The sequence below is a fragment of the Bacillus rossius genome, chromosome 1 (genome assembly GCF_032445375.1).
Source record: "Bacillus rossius redtenbacheri isolate Brsri chromosome 1, Brsri_v3, whole genome shotgun sequence".
NCBI lineage: Eukaryota > Metazoa > Arthropoda > Insecta > Phasmatodea > Bacillidae > Bacillus > Bacillus rossius.
Window position 1 is genome coordinate 262,793,802 of NC_086330.1, and position 23,580 is coordinate 262,817,381.

General features: G+C 37.6%; 1 protein-coding gene across 4 annotated transcripts in view; it reads left to right on the forward strand.

Moving 5' to 3' along the window:
* LOC134527542 (phospholipid-transporting ATPase ID) overlaps window positions 1-23,580 on the forward strand; it is a 341,327-nt gene that overhangs the window by 282,378 nt on the left and 35,369 nt on the right. For all 4 annotated transcript variants that reach the window (XM_063360302.1, XM_063360303.1, XM_063360304.1 and 1 more), the window contains 2 exons: window positions 6,455-6,594; window positions 16,075-16,203. In XM_063360302.1, coding sequence (XP_063216372.1) covers window positions 6,455-6,594; window positions 16,075-16,203 — 269 coding nt within the window. The remainder of the gene's footprint in view (window positions 1-6,454; window positions 6,595-16,074; window positions 16,204-23,580) is intronic.

Consider the following 23,580-nt stretch of genomic DNA (forward strand, 5'->3'; position numbering starts at 1 on the left):
TTAGGCTACATAAATTATTGACTATGAGTTCAGTGAAGTTTAACATTCACTACTGTTTTCGGTTTTATATATAGTTAGCCAGTAGCTATTTAAACTAACAATTTACTTATAAATTTATAATGTAAAACATGAGGGAAACTTTGTGTGAATGCCTTGTACAGTAAAACTTATCTGTAACAAATCTGATTGAATCTATTTGGTGTTTTTGTTCAGTCCTTCATAAAAAAAAAGTACAAATAAGTTACAAGAGACAAGTTATTGTTTTGTTTTTAGCCTCTTGGTTATTGTGATGGGAAAGCAAGGCTTTAATGATATGGTAAATACTTTCAAAAATAGCTGGGTCTGATTTACCCATAGTTAATTGTAATATCACATGATATAAGAGTAAAATTGTATGGAGTAAACATTTCTGATGTTCATTTTCTTATGAAAAATTTGTTAAATTTTTAACTTTTTATACTACTACTATAGACTCCCGATCATTCAAGGTAATGACTGGCAAGGGGTCCACGAATAACTTAAAAACACGGTTAAAGCAATGTAAAAAAAAACTTAAATTTTTTCATCCCAACAATCTAGACAAACACTATAACACCCGTCCCTCAAAGTAACGCCCCAATTCATTCCAGTAAAACAGAACACTTATCAAAGCAGAGTTTTAATCAAAACACTACTATTTAAATAAATGTTGAATAACATTTAGCAATTAAACAACCTAAAATTAAATTTAAAAATTTACGTACTGCATTATTTATATTACATGGCTTGGCCATAACAATTTATTTTTCCTATGTATGGACTACCAACATTTCTGAGTTACAAAATAATTATAATATTTTTGATATAGGAGATATCAGTTTTAATAAAAATTTAAACAACATAACCCTAACATTTTCTATTATTAAAGATTATTTAACCTGTTCACGTAATTCCGGACTCTGTTGTGTACTAAATGAGAGTCTCCATGATTTGCCACTAGCGCATCTGACATTTGAGCATCCTAGTGGCGCATGGTAAACTAGTCCTGAAAGCATCTGGCTTTGCTCTGCAGGGATGCTGTTGACATGCAGGATTGCGGAATTTAAACGTTCACTGAACATTTGGGTGTCGTTATAAATTATTATACAATGAAGGAAGGGAATAGTTATTGAGGAAATGGAAAATACTGTTTGTTGATTCATCACCCTATTAATTCACTGCATTACCAATTCATTGCATTGTATTTAATGCTACACATGTGTCGTTGCCATTGTGTGTGCACTAAAATAATAAAAGTTTAAAAAAATTTTTTTTTTTGTGATGTATGAAAGTGAAAGATGGCATGTTTAATCCGCGAAATGGATAACCCGCACCAGGTTAATCGGGAGTCTACTGTATATAATTATAAAACACAGTTTCTACGTACACATGTAACTAGATAAACATACCTGAGGTGTACTTCATTAATAATACAAATTACAGTTTTACAGGAGATAGGTTACAGCACTGTCCAACAGGTTTTACATATTGACTAATCTGTATTTCTTTAAGCTTACAAGTTTACAAAATTGTCATGACACTTATGTAGATTAGTGCTTCAATTTTACACATGTACTATTTGTTTCATAAAACATTCAGCTGACAAAGAAAAATCTTACGAATTTGTCTTAACTTGAACTACATATTGTTTAATGAAACACACGTACGGTATGTCACTATTTGTTGATATAGTTTTAAATTTGTAGAACCTTCATTAAAATAAATGACATGTAACCCTTCATTTTAATTTTTTTATGTAAGGTTGTTATTTTAAAGATTATTTTTGATTGTAGTCTATTTTTTGCATAAAAAACTGTAGTGAGAGTTAGAATTCTGCATTCATCATGTTTTTGACAACATTGTTGATCCATCCAAGTAAAATAGGAAGTTATAAAGGGTAAAAATTACCACATATTATCCTGATATTCATATTAATTTAATAAATAAATGCAAAAAGTAAAAAAAAAAATTCCACTATATTCCCAATTATGAAAGAAATGGAAATTAAATAAAAGAATTTTCAGGCAACAAATCGAAACCTAGCATCAAAGTTCAGCTCAAGTACACCAATCCCTCACTTACCACAACTAATGCGTTCCTAAAAATATTAATGTTACTCAAAATTGCATATTCGGAAGCATTAATTAGTCACCATAAATAATATGTAGAGAAATATTCTTTACATAATATAAATGCGTTGAATAACACTTAACAATAAATATATCACACTATTTATCTTTATAAGCCTACCATCAAATACTTTGTATGAAAAAAACGACAACGTGTAATGGGAGATAAATGGTTATGTACCTATCATCAGTCGGCTAATGGCTGGTTGACTTACCTGCCCGGGCTTGACCTTCGATTGACGTCGCGTACCTTTCCACGAACTTTCCAAACCATCCTTTCCTGACAGTGAAACCGATGTTAGGGTCTGGATATGTACAGTTTCATTTTTACAAAATTAAAGTGTTTATTCGCGTATCACTGCTTGGTTCACACCAATCCTGTCAAGCTCGTGATTTTTTGACATGACAACGTCTAAAAAATCGATGAACGCCGGCTGCACGCATGAAAAAGTGTCCCGTAACACACATTGTCCCACTACAAATGTGTCCTGTTACTCTCATTGTATGCATGCGCGGCATCGCTCTTCCACTCGAATGGAACAACCATCGATTTGACTTTTCAATCATGTTTCGTCGTTTGAATTATTAATATTATGTAATTTAACGATCGTCCACCAATTTTCAGCACAATCGGTACGGTTATTTAAAAGTAATGTTGAATATTCAAATAAGTTTTTAACAAACAATGGTGTTTTACAGTTACACACAATAATTCAAATTACACCCGGGATATTTTGCACAATGTTTTAAAAAATATTGTAACACATTATAAATAAGTTTTGTGTATTTGGGATGTGTATTTGTTATAAAATTGTATTATAAAAATGAAATAATATTATTCTCGTACGGTGCTGCCATCTATGGTGACGGACGCGAACCGAACGAATCGTGCTATCTATTAGCTGTTGCGGGAATCAGGCACTGGTTAATACATATTTTCCTTTGTTTATCGCGAGGGGCGTTATTATTAATGAATTATAAATAAAATTTTGTGCCCGGTGCCACAATTGCATATCATTTTGAGCACTAGAAGACTATTAAAACGTAAAATATTCTCTATGAATTTTAATCTGTGGTTTTCATTGCTTATTACAACAATTTTGGCAATAAAGGTTAATTAATCTTGCATTTTAAAAATCTGATTACTAGTATAATTTCAAGTACGTATTTATTATTTTAATATTAAAATAAAAATGATTCAATTTTATTCATAAAAGTATGCAATCATTTCATCAATGTTTTGTTATGACGTCACGTTTAACTATCGTCCGTTAACCGAATTTACAGACAGCCAATTTTTTTCATTGCGTATATATTTAACAACTTTTTCCTTGTGAATCATCTGTTTATTTCTGTTCTGGTATCTAATGTCAAATATATTCCAGCTAGTACAACCAACAGCATCAGACTTATATAAACGTTTTATTTATTCCTTATTTCGTGCAATTGTGCTAAAAACTAAAGTGCGACCAACATATGGCCTTCATGACATTCTATGCACCGTAATACTTCTAGTTTGTCTCAGGTTTTTCACCTAGGGCGCCAATTTACCTTGCACCGGCCCTGCATATCAGGCTCAGGAAGGGTTTAGTCCCTCTTTGATTTCGACTTGTAATTGTCACATTCCTGAACTTTTTTTTCAAATGGAGAACATTTTACAATATTTTTCATGTCATTCTAGGAGAGCTTGTTTATTTAGTGGAACATAAACATCTCATTATATGTTTACCTAATTTTTCTATTCTAACATGAGTGTCATGTGTATTAACTCTGGGTGTTCACATTCTGGAAAATTAATGAAAATCAGGAAAAGTCAGGGCAGATGGAAGAGGTCAGTGACTTTCAGGAATTTTACTTGACATCCTGTAAAATTCACTGAAATCTACTGGTAATAATAATTTGAAAGGAAAATATAATGTTCCAATCTGCTGTCACCCAGACTGTGAAAGCATTATTTTTTTTTTTCAAATGGTATTTTGCTGTCCTACACTATAAATTGGCGTTCTTTTTTAAATAAAGAAAGTGGAGAAAAAACTAGGCAAGCTGTGGGGATGGTGGAACCTAGATATTATTTATTTATTTATTTTAGAAAATTGTTTTATAGGTAAATTATTAAACCAAAGCAAAGAAAATAGTAAGGGAAATTTTAAATTTTGTTTAGGGAGAGTCTGCAAATAATAAGGGAAATTTTATTACAGATTGTGTGAATATCCTGTAAATGTCAAGTTTAATGAATAGAGACACGATTATATGGTAATGCGCGATAAAACAAAATAACGCCGAAAACCGCTTGAAAACACGAAATAAAACGAAATTGTGCGAAATCCGTGATATGTCACGAAATTTCGTCTATCCTGATTATTTACGTTTTATTCCCATTCTGTAAGGACAATTCACTATCTTCAGCACAATCAAATATTTCTGACAGTAACTAGCAACCATATATTATATGCGACAGTGATTCATTATAGATTTTAAAATGAAGTCTCGGAATTAACTTAATATTTTCTTTAAACTGTAATCTTGTGTACCATAATAATTTAAGATGTTGATAACTATGATACAATGGCCGCCGTTCACTTTCTGTAAATACAAAAATAACAAACTTCCAAAATATGTTTTTCTAAGATTACGTTTTTAATAATTTAAATATCAACACTAAAGCGCATTGCTTTTACTGTTTATTTAAAATAAAGTACGTAGGGTATGAAAATAAAATTAACCCTGCTTAATGTAACGATTGTAAATAATAAATAGTACATGTTTATGTCGGTATTAATTTTCACGTACGTATGTTGGTATTCGGTATGCGTTTGTATTCGCATCTATTCTCCACTGTTTTGATCTTTCCAGCATGGCAAGTTTTTGCGTATTAAGAGGTTAAATTCTTCCTATGTGATTAAAAAATTTTGATAATGCCTAAAACGAAGGTTTTTGCCAGTGACCGATCGAAAGAATTTTCCAGCGAAGGATTTTATTTCAGTGATAAAATTTTAATGTGCAAATTCTGTAACTGCAGGCTAGACTACGAGAGACGCGATACGATTGTGGAACATGTCGCGAGTGAGAAACATAAGCGTTTGAGGCAAAACTCATCTGTTAAACGACATCCTGGTCTAAAAGTCTTTAATGCCATTAATTTGCTGTTCAACCCAAGAAATGTGAGTAGGGTTAGCATAGAAGATGCAAACTTACAGAAGTCTCTGCATAACTTGCCTTCTGTTTCCCATCTTCCCATTGATACATTCATACATGGCTACGTTGCTTTCAAAAAAATAATTGAGGATGAACTTTCATTGCCAGAAACAAGTCAAATTGATGTTGCAAAGGTACTGTGCTCCCTTAAAGGGGACTACAGTGAATTTTCTCAAGCCAGTTTAAGGGCAATCTGGTTCCCAACATCAAATGTTGATGCAGAACGTTAATTTTTCAGGTACTCACTGGTAGTTAGTGACAGAAGACAACGTCTCACTCCAGAAAATGCGGAAAATTTAACTATGATAGCATTTCAATAAAACCGTCTTAATAGTAACTTTGGAAGTGCTTAATTGTGTAATTTTGTAGTGTATGTGATTGTAATTAAGTCGTGAAATTTTTAGTAGTTATTTAAAAGTTTGAATTTATGAATTTGCAAATGAACTTAATTGTGATTAGATCATGAGGTTTTAGTGTTTATTAATATTTGTTTTAATAAATTTGCATGTCGTACAGAAAAGCAAGAAAATTTTGCTGTGGGTATTTTGAGCAAAAAAATAAAACCATATAACACCGAAATCTTTATTTCTTTACACCGAAATTTGTCTTAAAATAACACCACAAAATCTTGACTCTATTTATGAAATAGGTTCCTAAACATTGTGCTTAAACTTTCCAAGAAAAAAAAATTTATATTAAAAAAATTTTAAAATTAAAAATGATTTGACTAATACAGTAACTATGTTAACCTTTTTTACAGTGCTGTTTATCAGGTAGGTCTCTCATTTGGGTGACAAAGTGAGACTTGCTACTGCTTTTTATTGTGGTTTCACTCTGAAATGAGTGGGGAAGAGAGAAGGAATGTAAGGATATTTGCTGTCATCTTTAAAATCACAGGTAATCAATGTTTTTTTGTAGTCACAACTACAGGTTTAGTTTGTCGAGTTTTCAAAATATACGTAGTTATTTACAAAAAAAATATCAAGGTAGAAGAGATCTCTCCATGGTCCACGTTGACAGTAGCATCGCTCATATTGTGTGGAGTGTGTCGCTAGCAAAGCAGGTGCGGAGGTGCCCCGGAGGTTGGCTGACTCGTGGGGGTGACTGTCCAGTGAGTCGGAGTACCAGCGCGGCTGCCACGCGGAGGAGGCGGAAGGGGGCGGGGGCTTCGCCGTCGTCATCAACGGCCACTCGCTGGTGCACGCGCTCCACCCTCAGATGGAGAAGCTGTTCCTCGAGGTCTCCTGCCAGTGTGAGTATCTGCCTCGGAGCCGGCCGGGCTCCAGGAGAGGCCTGATGCTCTGATACAATTCTTATAGCCAAATACATTCTATACATTTGTATCATCCGCTCAACAAAAATGGAGGATGTGACAGACTTCCCCTTTTAGAATGTTTTTGTATTTTCATTGGGTCACGAGCATCATGCTGAAATAAGCAACAGAATTTGATGTTTGAAAGCGGGTTTGACTGGTGCATGTTATTAGCGAATTGTGTAACATTTTGATCACCAAATTTATCTGTGAAATCTTTGAAATGTGTTCAAGCAAATTGAGTTTTACAAAATTAATTTAAAATTAATATTATATATGTTTCTCATACATTACAATTAAATAGAACAAAATATAAAGCAATATTTTGCTGTCGCATCGTGTCTCTCCCCTCGCTGTCTTGCACTGTGGTGATTCCAGTATGAGATACTACCACCTCATCATTTTCAGACAGAAAAACAAAACACAAATGCAGTCAACTTTCACTTATCTAAACGCTACCCTTAACTACGTAACGTTTGTAAGTCCAAGTTGACCAGCTGGCTGCAATAAAGGAATTAGAAATTCTGTGTTATAAAACCTTTATGTGTGGTAATAAATGAATTGGTATCCATTTAAAAAACAGTATTGAATACTTTTTAATTTTTTATGTGATAAATCATGATCATGAAGTACAACTTATTTATGTATTTAAAAATATTGTTATATTATGAGGGCCATTCAATAATTAAAGAGACAAATTAATGTAGAAAGAAAACTGTGTATTTTTACAAAATGAAACTTTACTACTTCTCAACATAGTTCCTACCAGTATTAATACACTTATCCCAACGATGAACTAGTTTTTTTATACCTGATGCAAAGAAGTCTTTGTCTTGTTGTTTGAGCTACTTTTCAACAGTTTCCTTGACCTCCACTTTGCTACTAACCTCCTGATTGCTACTGAACTTTTTTCCACGTAATGCCTTCTTGGGTGGAACAGACAAATGAAAATCCGAGGGAGCCAAATCTGGACTGTAGAGAGGATGAGGTAGTATCTCCAAACCAATTTTTTTAATGGTTTCTTGCAGGGTATGTTGATTTTAATCAGCATGATTTAAATTGTGATTTTAATCATGATTTAAATCATGTGATTTTTTTTTTTTTTTTTTTAAATCAGTGAATAAAATCAATTTATAATATGATAATATGAACGTTAATATTTCCTATACTGTATTGTTTAAACCAAGTAATCATGCCTACTTACATAAAAATTGACTGCTGCAAAGATAGAATGAAAATTGAATAGTACTTAATTTCTTCTACAATGTATTTATAGTTATTTTGAAACACATTAAATATAGGTGGGTGGAATGTAACTTTAAATGCCATCTCATTATCTCTCTTCTCTACTCTACCTCATGTGTTTGTGTTGTGTGTGTGTGTGTCATATCTCCTTGGCAACAGGTTTGTCTTCCAACAATGTCAAATGCTAATTTTAGAACTGTAGGAAGGAAATTTTCAGTTCTTTGGTATGTCTGGTTTGGTTCAGTCAACATTAAGAAATCGACTGGGTACAGAAAAAGCTGCAAAACTTGTATTTTTGTTTAAAATTTTAAATAAGTAATATTTTATGTAGAAGTTTTACTTTGAATACTCTCGAATGTGTGCAATTCTGAAAAGAAGAAAAAAAAGAAATTGTGGTTTTGGTTTAAATTACTTTATTTAGAACAATTGGACTATAAGACTATAAGGGATGACAGAAGTGACAAAGTTACATTTAAATATGATATATTTTCAATGATGTAGTTATTTCCTATAAGGCATGTTTTTTTTTACTAATGTTAACTATGTTACTGTACTAAAATTTTTCATAAAGTGACATCATTAATGTTTCCTTAAAACATTATGCAATCTAAAATGTGGTTATTTCAAAGAAAGAAAATTAGACTAGTTGTCTTTACAAAATGAATTAATCTGTTATTAATTGTACTGTAGAGCAAAGTCAAGTCACGAAAACAGTCATGAAAATGTACTGTATATTACATAGATTACAATTTTTTTAAATTTTGATAAAAAAAATCGTATTTTAATCAAAAAAACCCAATTTTAATCAAAAACGTTTGATTTTTTTAAAAAAATCAGGATTTTTTCATACCCTGGTTTCTTGTGTCAGCTTGGTGGTTTGAGGGTGAGCATTGTCGTGTAGCAATATCGCGCCTTTTCTTTGAGATCCGCGAGGTTTTTCTCTCATTGCTAGCTTTACTTTGTTTGTCAGCATGTCTGAGTAGTAGGCACTGTTTATTGTACGCTGAGATCTTCCAAATAATCACAAAGGACGACACCTTGGGCATCCCAAAAGACGGTCAACATGAATTTTCCCATTGAACCTTGTGTTCTGAATTTATTTTGGACAGGTGAGCCAGTGTGCTTCCATTCCATACTTTGTCTTTTAGACTCTAGTTCACAAATGGTGAACCCGTGTTTCATCACACGTTAAAATCTTGCTTAGAAAAGGGTCGCATTTCCTTTTATAGCGTTCTTTAAAATCTGTATACACTTTAAGTTTTGTTTCCTTGTGTTGTTGTGTTAACTCTTTCGGGACCATTTTTGCACTTGTATTGCTGTACTTGAGCGTTACTGATAACATAATGAACTATGCCAAAACTTACTGCAACTTTTTTTACTATATGTTCAACTGTAACACGTCTGTCTTCACGAAAAATGTCATCAATGCGGGTTTCCAACGAAGGAGTTGACACTTCAACTGGCCGGCCAGGACGTTGCTCATCAGTCACTAAGGTTCGACTGTTTTCGAACCGTTCTACCCACTCATAAAAATTTCCGAGGTTCATACAACTTTCACCATACTGTAAATGTGAAATCATGTGAGAAAAAGTTTAGCCTGTTTTTCGCCTTCAGAAAGCAAAAAAGTATCACTGAACATTGTTCAACTAATGTGGAAACTTCAAGCAGACACGCCATCATTAAAAGCATTATTGAGGTTATAAACACAACAATTTTTATCTGTCAGCTGTTCTTAGCTCATCCAAGTGATGCCAACCTAAAGTCATGAAAGTACAAAACTCCTCCTACAAACTGTTTCATTTTTACATCAATTTGTCTGTTTAATTATTGAATGTCCCTCGTACATGACGTATCTCAGCTACTGAATCTTAAATAGCAATATTTTTTTGCAATATTCTGTATGGAAATACCTAGACTGACATGTTAATATGACATATATGAGAATGCAGTTTTTAGCGCCATTACTGATGTTGCTGAATTCAAACTGTTTAACTTCCATCAATACATGAATGATGTGAAACCTGCTACGAAGCAAGCACACTTGCTCCTTCAGACAGACCTCTTCGTCAGCTGTCGAGGTCTTGTCCCTCACTTCCTGCAGCAGAAGGGGGAAGGGGCTTAGGGGAGTGGAGTGGCTCATAGTCTCCCCCGACAGTCCATGTTGCCTTCTGGTCCACTGGAGCCTGTTCTACCCCTGGCTGGCTGATCCAGAGTCTCCAGCTGTAGGCTCTCAACTCTGCGATCATAAGTTAACTTGGTTGTAGGGCATTTTTCTCTTGCCCAACATATGAGCCACTCGGGCCACGTGGGCGGTCGTCGTGGTCACGAAGATGGGAGGAAGCGCACAGCAGTGAGCGCAAGTGATTCTTGGGACAGGTGGGTTCTGCTAGGGTATAGGTCCTCCTGACTGCAGAAAGAGGCACTAGTGTTTTTCTATTCATGTATTGACATACCAGGCCTTGGTTATGAAAAGAAAAAATACACTGGGTTGGGGATGCTAATCGGGCCACCATCCATGGAAAATGCCATGGAGTTTGAGTCTTGGTGAACCTCTCAATGAACTCGTTTGTAATCAACATTTTAAAAAATTCACTGCCCTAAACTCCCTGAAGTTAAGTCCAGGCTGATCAGCTGGCTGCGATGAAGAAATATGAAGTTCATATCATTAAACCCATTTGTACATTAATGAATGGATTGGTATGCTTTTATAACATAGTTTTGTATACTTTTTAAATTTTAAAGTAATAAAGAGTAAGTATAACTGTATTTATACTTATAAAAATATAGGTGTATTACATCATTCATAACACGTGGATACAAGTTGTTGGGTTTGGGGATTATTAAAAGAAGCATTTGGTAGTGTGTGTAAACACTTGGTGGAAGGATACAAAAGGTGATGAAGATAGTTCCTAGAATAAGGGCTTTTAGAAATGTACTTTTAAGCATGAAAAGACCTTACATATGTAAATGCTGGTGATTCACAATGATTTAACATCACTAACAGGACTTTCATCAATTGGAGCAGAATATGTCATATAACTGTGGGTGCTTTTCTCAATATTTACAGAGTAAATTAAAACATAAGAAAAATGATTAATAAAATAATAAAAAATCAACTATGTATTGGCAGAGTCGTGTATTGCTCATATTTTAGCATTGCAACTTCGTGTTACAAGCTTACAAATAACTGTTTCCGTCTACTTCCATACACTTGGTCACACACTTAATGTACCGCATGTATTGCTCTGTGTGGCTGCATACAGCTGTAGCAGCATGCATGATACGTGTTTATGCAGTTTGGTATGTGTCGCTCTTCCCCATATGCCTAAAAGTTCATTGTACGTTATTTACAACTTTTCAAAGAACTCTGTCAACATTTGGAATATGACTCACATTTACACGACAGAATTGCTCCAGATTATGTAAGGAATGAGCCATGTGAGTGGTGGTAACTTCTCATGTATCATCCTGTATAAGGTACCTGTGCTGGTTATCAATACTAACATCATAAGCACACACATGTGCATTGGACCTATATAAACTAGACCCTCGTGGTTGTGCGTATACATGATCAATGAATGTGTTAGTCATCTAGGCACTTTACAGTTATGAGCTCTTTTGTTTAATTGTAGTAATTCAACAGGACTTGAAACGCAATTTGATGGATGAGCAATTGTGATTGAAGAGTTAAAATCTTAAACTGACACAAAATATATTATTTTTTGTAAACACGTTATGAAATCTGTGCAATAACTATGGTTCCCCAAACTATGATTCACCTCTGAGCATTAAATGAAATATAAAAAACTCATCTTTTGAAAGGAAAGATTTGTATATTATAATAGAATTATTTTTCTAAAATATTTCAAGTGCAAATGTGACTTTTTCAATGCAAATCAAATGTGAATAAAATAATTGCAAATATTTGTGAATAGCGAATAATTTGCGAATATTTTCTAATTAAGTTCTAAGTATAAATCTGAATAATTACAGTCAAAATTTGGCATATTACAAATTGTTGTTTAAAAGAGTAATGTTCTTTAGCTTTATATACATTTTTATTACTCAAGTAACATGTAAATTTTTATGTCTCTTCTAAAGGTTTAGTAATAAAACACAATCAGTGGTATAGAAATGTCTTCATCAAAAGCCAAGCCTACACCTTGCCATCAACATTACGTAAATTGCAGTGCAAAAAGACCAATTCCTTTACATGTTCTGGATCCAGGCCTTGCCTCTTGGAAGTGACAATGTTCCCAGAAGCAGAAAAAAAAGTTCTGAACTTCACTTCTTATTCTGAAAATTAAAAACTGCAAAAAAGGTTTATGAAAGTAAACAGATCTTCGATGTATCAGTTTTATTTTCCGCAATAAATAGTCAAGCGATTACCAATCAATATATCAAAGAGTTGTTTATTACAAATGCTCGTAAGCATGGTCAATATTCCGTTCTCAGAGTCTTATGGAATCAAACGTGTCAAGGCAAAATAATTTTTAATGAATTTTGTATCGTGTCTTTTTAATTTTATCTAATTATTTACGTAACATTTTCGCTAGTTTAAAAAGCGATTGCGCTGGAGCACGGTCTAAGAAGGGGAGGTCTGGACACTCGCCAGATAAAAGTGACTACTTACTGTCTCCATAGTTCGTTCGACGTCCGCTATTCAACTCTAGCGCTAGGTGTCTTGCGGTGGAAATATTTCACTAGACGTTATTATCAATTTATCAATTCTCTTGAAAAACAAACAAGAGGTAAATAATACATATATGATACAACGATAGTTCAAAATCTAGAGGTGTAAAAGTAACGAAAAAAACGTACCCGTATGTATTCTTTACTATAACAATTAGTACTCATTACTTTCGTATCGTTACGGTACTCGTTACTTCTGATATCGCATAACATGCTATGTTATGTTACAGCAACGAATCGAGTCGTATTGCGTACGCGTACAGTATGACGTCGCGTAAATAATAATAAATCGAATATTAACAGTTAACAATATTAGATAATTAACAGTTTTTGCTAACCAAGAAACAATTAAATCTCATTAGAGTGGCTTTATTATATTATCTCTTTTAAGATAAGAACAAAAAACGTGAAAATACGCGATAATAAAAAACAAAAACATATATACCTATTTTTAATTTGTAAAAAATTCTTTCTTACGTTGTTTCTGTTCCAATCTCAAACTTTGTCTACACACACAATACCTTTAATAAACAGTAAAAAACTTGGACGACGAATTTCCAAATTACCTATACTTTACTTAATAAACAAACATCGTTCTTTGTAACGTACGTTTTAAAATTCATCGAATAATAATAAATACACTTTATTTTAACATTTAAATTTAAAGGGTGAAACAAAGTACATAACTTGGCTGATTTACGTATTTGAATAGCAATACCAAACCTGCATTTACAATACATTATTTACTACACAAATAAGTGCCATCGTCAGGTATTCTAATGTAAATTATAAACGGCGATTACTCCTAAACTAGTTGGAATTTCGTGTCTCCACCTTTTGAAATAACAAAGAAAAGTTTAGAGCACTGAATAGAAGTATTTTTGGATTTTTATTATTTTTTTTTAAGAAAGAGACCGCACTCGTTTTGCAAATTTTGTATTTTATAAATAATGGTGTATTGTCAGGGTTTTGCTGGTCATTAATACTATACAAAAATAAGTAATCTTTATACATTCATACAAATAATAAAATTTAACTTACTATTCCAATGACGTTTCCGAACTTATCTTTGTGATCGTTTTTTGTGAGAATGTCGTCTTCCACAAAATGTTTTTCGCATACATAATGAGATCTTTAAAGGACAAACTTGTCTCATGGAATTGGTTTCTGCCACAATTACCTAACATTGTCATCATTGGGAACTCGGAATATCGCAACTTTATCGTCCGACTTTGCCTGATAATTTGTTTTGCATCCAGGTGCAACACAATGGTTAGGCATTTTCACAATTACAATAATACACGCTTATTCTCTTTACTAACAATCAATGCTCCTTGCTCACAATGAAGTTCCCGTCTTCCCGCCAATGCTAATGTGGAAACAATACTACGTAACCTAATTTAAGTACCTTATTTATGAAATAATTCCCAAACTTATAAAACAAAAACACATCCAATTTAATACTGTATCAATATCTGCAGATTAATGCATTTTTAACATTTAAATGATAATTTAAATGATTATTATGTTGAGTTGTTCATAACAACAAAGCTTAAAATACCACCGCAGAACAAGCAGCGCTACAGGTCAGCTGGTGGAGCGGAGCGGATTTGCGGAGACATTAGGTGTGCCACTTTTGCATGCTGGCCTGGTTGGGGAGTGTCCAGACCTCCCCTTTTTAGACCGTGCGCTGGAGCAATTCTAGCAACACAATTCTCTGGCCATGGGCCGCTCTGCTGGCCATAACCACAAACGGACACGTTTTCTTTTTTGCTGCAGCCATGATGGCAACTGTGTTTACTTTTCTATCCTTAAAAAAATTCTCTAGATTTGTATTAGTAAAATTAATAGAATGGTGACCAAAGAGTATATGTGCATTAGTTTTTAAAGGTTATTATTGAAAGTTGATGCGCTGGCATTTTTTAAAATAGTTTTACACTTTTATATGGCACATGGCTCGCCCAAAAATTGTGCTAAGGACAACTGGATATAATAAATTAATTATGCTACACATCACGTAAAGTTTGTATTTAAATCGTAAGCATTTATGATAATTTTCACGCTACATTGGCTTTAACTGTTCTCAGCATGCCCATTTACCTAACCTAAAATTTGATGTAAGTAAAGGTCCGCTTACAGTTTTTTTTCTTCCATTAAGTCTCTCGGGAAAATGATTTCTCGAGGTTCGGCTTATTGTATCACACGTTTTGTCAAACAAAAGTAATATTTTAATACATTCGAAAACTTTAGAATATTTGAAATTTTCAAATACCTAATTTGGTTTCGAATGTGAATCGAATCAAATATTTGATTTGCACGAATATTTGCAATTTCGAGTATTTGCACACCCCTATCAAGTATGGTACGGTATGTACCCGAAAATAACGTGACTGAATATTAACACGTCCCCAAAATTTTTGATCATGAGTTTATAAAAAAAAACTGGTTGGATTGTAAATTGCAAGCAGATGAAAAATTTTTGAAATGTTAGATATATTCCATATTTACTAGACACTTTCTTGTGCCACTTTCATCAGCAGAGTGATTTACATCACTTGGTCTCTCTTGAAACTCCAAGCTGCAGTTACAAAAAAAATATATGTTTAATGACTAGTTAAAAAGTGTCAGGTGGTAAGGGGAGGAGGTGGCTGATAAGAAAGCAAAGAATGTGGTGATATACAGTGGTTCTCCAGGGGTCGGTAGTAGTAATGGACTGTTGGTGTAGTCATGTAAGCAAGAGCTTGTTATTTATATGTAATTACAGTGAAAACTCATTAATAAAAACTCTATTAATACAAAAATCTCATTAATAAAAAGTATTTGTACAGTCCTTATTTATTACATAGGCATTATAGTGCTAAGTAATTAGTTTAATACAAAAGTAATTATGATTAGTATGTAATACAACAACAAAATGGTTTTTGTTCCAAGGATAAATAATTACATGTAGTAAAGGATGGTTTAATTCAAATATCCCAGAATAATGTAAAGAAACAATGTAAAATTCCATTTAAAATAAAACTGAACACTATTGCTTTGGTTCAGTGCAGTTTTAGAGAAAGAGCTTGGAAATTTTATTCTTCCCAAATGATGGTAGTATGTATTCTTCCAGACAGTTACTAAACCTTTGCTTTGTTCTTCTATCTTAAATCCTTTTAAGTGTGATACAGTAGAAAATAATTTTTAGAACCGTAGGTGTAGCCATCCTAAAAAAGTATTTTATAATCCCTAAATAAAATACTTTTACTGCTGTATAAAATTATGTGCAGTTATTAACTTTATGTTAGCTTGATTTAGAAAATATATAAAAATTGTAATAAAATTTTGTATTAGTTTAGTCAATACAAACTCCATTATTGCAGAGTGAAAAAAAATTGTTTCCTTCAGGTTTGTGCTATTGAGATTTGACTGTATAGACGATAGTGGGAATAAAGAAATAACCGCCGGGTGAGAGCGGACTAAGCTGGTGGGCTGTTTGCGCAGGCCGAGCCGTGATCTGCTGCCGCGTGACGCCGCTGCAGAAGGCGATGGTGGTCGAGCTGATCAAGAAGAGCAAGCAGGCGGTGACGCTCGCGATCGGCGATGGAGCGAATGACGTGTCTATGATCAAAGGTGACTCGACCGTGGCAATGTAGTGCATTCAACCAGTCGGAACACTTTGGAATTATTGCTGAATTGTTTACTTTCAGTCGAAACTGCTCATCACTATGTGTTGTCAGTTGGAACAGATGTAACGCAAGCTTTGTGTAAGTTGAATATCCTGCTGTTTTCAACATGAATGGCCATCATAAGTAAATGGAAAAAATTTTTCAAAGTAGCTGGATTGAGATTTAATTCCTTGCAGTAAAACCCTGTTTTTTTATTCTCTGTATGTAAGTTTTCGTGCAATTAATAACACTTACTTTATGACCCATTTACATGTCATTAAATGTAATGCAATTGTTTCCCTTGAATTACAAAGTGGACATTACTTTCTTCCCATTATTCATGTCTCATACGACTTAAACTTGTTTTTTTTATATACCTAATACTCATTTAAGACGTTCTCGCACTATAAGATTTCTCATCAAATACGGTGAAATGTTTCAGTATCACCATTTTTTCCTTGAAATGTAAGGTTTGCATCATTATTTTCCAAGTATGAAGTTTCCCAAAAACTTTGTTTCCCAAATTTAAACTATGATTTCTAAAGTTCAAATTTATTATTAGTTAGGAATTCACTGTTTACTTATTTAATTAACAGAAATATGAATTTTTCCAATTTGTAAATTCTCTTTCAGTTAAGTTTTAGTTATTTCCGTCGCCGCTGTGTAGCGCTATTAAAATGTAGCAAGCGTTGGTTGGCATCATGTTTTGTTGATTTAATGCCTGTTTAGAGTGCATGCACGTCAGTGGCGAAGAGGCATAAGGTTTACAAGAGGGGAACTAACTACACCGTTCACTTCAAAAATAAGGGTGGAAAAGGGGGGGGGGGGGGGGATCCGAGGGCAGAAATCCGAGGGCAGAAAAATTTGGTTTTAAAGGTACAAAATGGTACTATTAAAATAGTTATCGTAACTGAATATTAACAATACCGCTGGTAGAAAAAATTACTTTTTTTAAATAATAAATAATTTTTGTGAAATAATTATGATTCACTTACATTATTCTGATGATAAAAGACTCTACCATAATTTAAATTTAAGTGAGAGCAACATATTGTAACGTTTTCCACCCCCGACTCACGTTTGTTCGGGCGCCATTGGTTGTTGCACAACTCCCCAACCAAAGGGATTTTCCAGCGGTTCAGTGGTTACCGAAAAATGGCTACACAAGAGTTTGTCGCATCACTTCCACTCAACCAACTCGCAACACGTTGATCCAGTCCTTTTTCAGTCTCGCTTCCTTCCTCCTCCCCTGTGCACCTTACACCCCCGTTTTCTCACAGCCTCCCCTCCCTCATCTTGACCTTCTTCCTCCTCCCTTCTCACTTCCGCTGGCAGTCCGTATCCCTCCGCCACACGCCAAATGAGGGAAATTGACTTCACCACTGTTTAGCAAGCTCACTTATTCTAACAAAGTCTAATTTCAGAAAATGTTTAACCACTATTATTGACGTCCTACAAGTTAGTTCACACGCAAAAGTTTCAAGCTAAAAACTAAGTGGATCAGGGCGCAAGAAAGTAGTTCCTAGCCAATAACAGCCCCCTGGCTGTAGACAATACTGCTATCAAAGTTGGAAAAAAGTGGCTTAACTGCCATTTTATCAGGGCATGGGGGTAAGCTGCAGTCCACCTCACAACCCCCCAGATAAAGTCATCCTAATGGGTGACTCTCACAACATTCAGATGGCTTTCTCTCTCAGCAGGCTCACATCAGTCACTGCACTAGTAGCATGATCAACACAAATAACATTCCTCATTCTCCTCTATATAATAACACCACTTATCTACACAGGTTCTTAGTTGTCATGGCTTCTAGTCTCCCACTAGGGTAACCCAACCATGTTGCCCCTACCACATGAGATCCAGTCATGGCCCCTTTCTTTAACACCCTCAAATCACATGTCACAAAAGTAAGGCTTCAGTAACCCTTGATTAAAGATACCCCGCACTTCATTATTTTTGACCCCCACCAGTTCCCAAACATTCGGGCCCACTGCCTTGCTTAACCTGAAAGGTCCCTCATAGAGTAGGTGAAGTTTCTTGGTTTCCTTCTGCAAATAGTTACTTTTCTCACTAACTCTGAGTAATACTAGGTCCCCTACCTGGAATCTCTGAAACGGTTTACTTTGTTGCTGACCCCTCTTTAACGCTGCATACTTCAAGCGAAGGCGTACTTCTTTCACCCTATCTTCCCTACTCAATTCATCGCCGGCAGGAAACACACATTGTCCTGCTAGCTCATCCCGTTGTCTTTCATCTGTCACAATCTCTCGAGGAGAGAACCCGGTCCCACTGTGTACCTGCTCATTAAGCACTCTGTTGATGAGCGGAACTGCATCAGCCCACTTACTATGGCTATCATGGCAGTAGGTCCGCAGCAATCTCCCTATTTCCCGCATGACTCTCTCACTAGGGTTGCTTTGGGGATGTCGGACAGAACTGTGCACTACTTCTGTTCCTGCCCAGGCGCACTCCCATCTCCACATGTCTGATGTAAATTGCGTCCCATGATCGCTAAGCACCCTCTTAGGTACCCCATACTCACTGAAATACTGATTGATCAGCTTGCTAACACAAGCAGCTGCGGTAGCTTTCTTTAATGGATAAAAACAGACCAGCTTTGAGAACACATCCAACACTACGAACAGATACTGAACACCGCCCCGACCCTTTGGTAATGGTCCATACAAATCAACTGCGATTAGCTCCCCAGGCCCCTCAGGAATAATCGGCACCCAACTGCCCTCCCAGCTCCTATTCGGATACTTGGCCTTCTGGCATATGTCACAACTCCGTAATATCTTCCTAATACTTTTCTCCATGCTCACCCAGTAGTAGCTATTTGTTGCTAACCACAGAACTTTCTTGGCCCCAAAATGACCATTGCTGCGATGCAAATGCCAAACAAGCCTTTTCACCCAGCACTCAGGAACACATAACTTCCAGTCCACTGTACCTGCCTTTTCCTTTCTAAAAAGTAACCCCCCAGATAAACAATACCACTGCTTTAAATTTTCTGCCCTTGCATTACTTCCCCCCTGACTGGTGGTTTCCAATGATTTGATTACATCACCCCACACATGATCCTCTCTCTGCCGTTCCCCTAGCTGACCGAACTCAGCCACCAAGATCTCGTCTCGCTCCACGGTCATCCCTGCCATCACTGGTCCCGTTCGTGGTTTTTCCTCCAGCATTATCTCCCCCCCCTCTATCACGGTGCGGCTCAACAGATCAGCCTCTTGGTTTTCACCCCCCTTCACATACACTATCTCTAGACGATATTCCTGCATTGCTAAACACCAGCGTGTTAGCCGGCTTCCCATTAACTTGCAAGACATAAGGAACGAAAGCGAATGGTGGTCTGATAATACCACAACCGAGCTGCCTAACAACAGATTACGCAGCTTTCCCAAACCCCACACTACGGCCAGACACTCTCTCTCAGTGACTGTATACGCACGCTCCGCAGGGCTCAGCGTCCTACTCAGCAACCCTATAAGCTCCTCTTCCCCCTTCTCGCCTCGTTGAAAGCACTTCACCCCTATTCCGTAACTGGATGCATCAGTGCACAAAAAAAAAGGTTTGCTCATGTTAGGATGCCTTACTATACAGTTGTCAATAAACAAGGCCTTTGCTCGTTCAAAACTGTCTTCACACTCCTGCTCCCACTGCCACTTACAACCTTTCTTTAATAACCTGAGTAATGGTTCCACAGTATCAGCAAATCTTTCGGCAAACCGCCGGTAAAAATTGCACAACCCTAAAAATCCCTTCAGCTCCTTGACTGACTGTGGCCTAGGAAAATCTTTTATTAACTTTACTTTATCAGGGTCCGGTCTGATCCCCTCTGCACTGAGCTGAAACCCCAAAAACTTTACTTCTCTTCTCAGAAACTTTGACTTGGATAACCTCAGTGTCAGGTTCACCTCTCTAAGCCTACACAACAGTTTATCCCAAATCTGTACATGCTGTTCAAACGTCTCTGTGGCAATCAGAACATCATCTACATAAGTATGCACCACTGACTCTAGCTCGGGTCCCAACGAAGCATCCACCGCTCTGCAGAACTCCCCAACGCTATTTGGTAGGCCAAAAGGGAGCACTTTAAATTGATACGACCGCCCTCTGTACAAAAAAGCTGTATACGGCCTATCTTCCTTCTTTAGTGGTACCTGCCAATACCCTTTTGTGAAGTCGGTCGTGCTGATATATTTACTGCCGTAAAATGATTCAAACAGGGAATCAGGTTCGACCGGGCTTTGCCTGTCAGGCACAATATGATCTTTCACCCCCCGGGAATCAACACAAATTCGTACACTCCCGTCGCTTTTCCTTACACACACAAGCGGATTGACAAATGGGCTGTTCCCCCGCTCTATAATACCCTTCTCCACCATTTCTTTGATCTGTCTTTCCACTTCCTCGCTGCATGCTCTAGGTATTGGGTAACTTTTCCCTTTGAATGGGGTGGTTCTGGTCACCGGTATGGTTGCAGTATACTCGGTTGTCAGCCCTGGCTCGTCGCTGAACACATCGCTATAGCGGCGCAGTACTTCCCGCAGCTCCTCTCTCTCCCCTTCGCTCCCCTCCTCACAGGCCGCCAACACACTGTCCAACCTCTCCTCCCAGCCACTCAAGGACACATGGCTCCTGCTTATCTCTTCCCCTCCTACAGCAAGCGCTAGTTCTCTCTCCTCTCTCCCCTTCTCCCACTCCTCTACGTACTGCACTCGCAGCGACCCCCCACCCCGCTCGAACACCGTTGTGCCCTGCAGCATTCTGTATTCTTTAGTGCTGACGAAAATACTCCCTGTCACAAAGCTTACTACTACCTCGTGCGTTGCCATGAAATCAATGCCAATTATTATTTCCTTAGCTAACTGTGGGATGACCAAACAGTTTGCAAAATACTCATCTGGCCCTATCTTGAAATTCAGATATACCTGTTTATTTACTTTCTTGCTTTTTCCCCTTGTTGCTCCTATTATGGTTAACTGCGGCACTGGAAGTACCGGAAACTCATATCCTAACCTGTATAAGTTCTCCAGAAACTGTTCGCACACACCAGACACTTCTGACCCAGAATCAAACAAGATTGCCACACCCTGGTCTCCTACTTTGCATGCCAGTTCCGGAACGACTCTGCCTTTCACTACAGTTTCTGCCTCGTTTAATAAAAAATTTCTATCGTCAGTGAAAATTACATCAATACTATCACGGGTTTCTGCCCGGTCAACAGACTGCCTCCTATCAGTGTGGATCTGCCTAACGTGGCAGCTTAGGCTAGGCGACCCTCTCCGTTTCCCGGAACAGCACCGTCCTTGTGTTCATTGTTTTGATTTCTATCTGTCCTCTCTCCTGCTCCGCGCCCTTCACCGGCTGTCGCCCAGTCTCCCTTCCTTCCACCCCTCCATCTGTCCCTCCCCCCTCCTTGCCACCCCCCCTCGCCAGTTGCTGTTGCCATCGGCTGGCCTGCCTTCTTCCCTGCCTTCCCCCCTCACATTCCCGGGGTGACCTTGGGCGTCCCTCCCCTCCTGCGCTTCACCACTCCATCGGTCGCCACTTTGGCCTCCGCCGCTTCCCCCCATCCCTCGCTCTAAGCGATGGTCTGTGTCACGATTTCCTGTCCTGTAAAATCCTCCCCCCTTCTCACGCAGCGCACTGAGCCTATCCAACTCCTTCAGCACTTTTCTAAGTTGCTCAATTGTCGTGATTTCCTTGCCCACTAATGCCTCCTGCACCCGCAGTGGTGACTGTGTGTAAATCATGGTTATTATTTCCTCCTCACCTAATGGCGTGTCATAGTACCTGGCTCTTTCTACCACACTACTCAGATGGCTCTCCAGGCTCCCTTCAACACACCGTCCCCGGTACAGTTCAGCTCTATCAGTTCCCTGAATTCTCTTGTCCCAGTATTCCGCGGTAAACTCACGCTCGAAGTCAGCAAAATTCGCCATTCGGTGGTCACAGAGCCTAAGCCAGTTGCTACTACCCCCTGTTATTGACCTCTTGGCCACTACCAATTTCTCCTCACTCCCACAACCATACATAGAAAAAAACTCCTTTAGGTTGCTGGTATGTTTACGCGGGTGTACATTTCCGTTCCCGGTGAACTTCGGTATGTCACGATCGTGGTATTGTGGTGCACAACGTCCGCCCCTACTTGTGTTGTCCTCCCTGGTCTCTCCCCGCTTGTTTACTTCCCCCTGACTTTCACAGGTAGCTGTTTCTACTGCTGCACTTCCCAGCCTGCTTGTTCGACTCCGGTTAACAAGCTCACTTTCCCCTGGCTGCACCCTGACCTCCTGTTCCAGCGCTAACATTTTATTCCCAAGCCTTGCTATTTCCTGGCTATGCTCAGCAACTTGTCCGCTGACCTCCATCCACCTTCCCTCTCCCTGTTCCTGCCCACTCTCTACTACTCTCAGGCGATTTTCAACCTCACCTAAACGCAGTTCACAGGAGTTCTCAAAGCTAATCTGCCTAGCCATCACTTTATCTCCTTCCTCCCTCATTTCTTTTCTGAAAGCACTCATTTCCTCCCGCAATCCAATAAACTGATTATTCTGTTCACGAAATTTGTTCTCCACCGTTAGTTGGAATGATTGCTGACCTTTGATAATTTCCCTCAACATGTCCATAATTTCACTACTTTCGCTACCTTGCGGAGATAGCGGTGTGCTGTCGGCCGCACTGGGTGGGCTAACAACGCTCGCGCCAGCCCCTTCACCATCTCTCTCCCTTCCCCTACTTTCCCCTCCTTCAGCGGTTATCCCCAAATCCTTTTCATTCCCGTTACTCCGTTCTGCGTCACCCCTCGCGCCCCCGCTACGAGTATCTACTGGGGCCATGACTGTCTCCTGTGTTTACAATATTAAACCACTTGCACAAAGGTTATATAACTCCTAATTACGTAACTATGTTTACCCTGATCCACAAAACACTTGAAAGCAGGACAAGAATAACAGGCAGACGGCCATAGTTATAGAACACAAAGGACACCAACTATTGTTTCACAGGAGCTCGGCTCGACGGAAAACCACACCATGTGACAGTTACTTCTTTCCTCAGCAAAACACCACTCCCTCAAAAACCCGCGGAACACAGCTCATCCATCCAGTCTCGTATCGGCACTTCACTCATGTCTGTTATGGCAAATTACACTGACCTTAAGCATCCTGTTTCATGAATACCTTACACGCAGCTTCTCCTTTGTTTCTCTTCTCTCGCAGCCATATTTCTCCCTGAATACTTCTTTCTTCAGGTCCCTGTTCGGGCGCCAGCTCAGTTGTAACGTTTTCCACCCCCGACTCACGTTTGTTCGGGCGCCATTGGTTGTTGCACA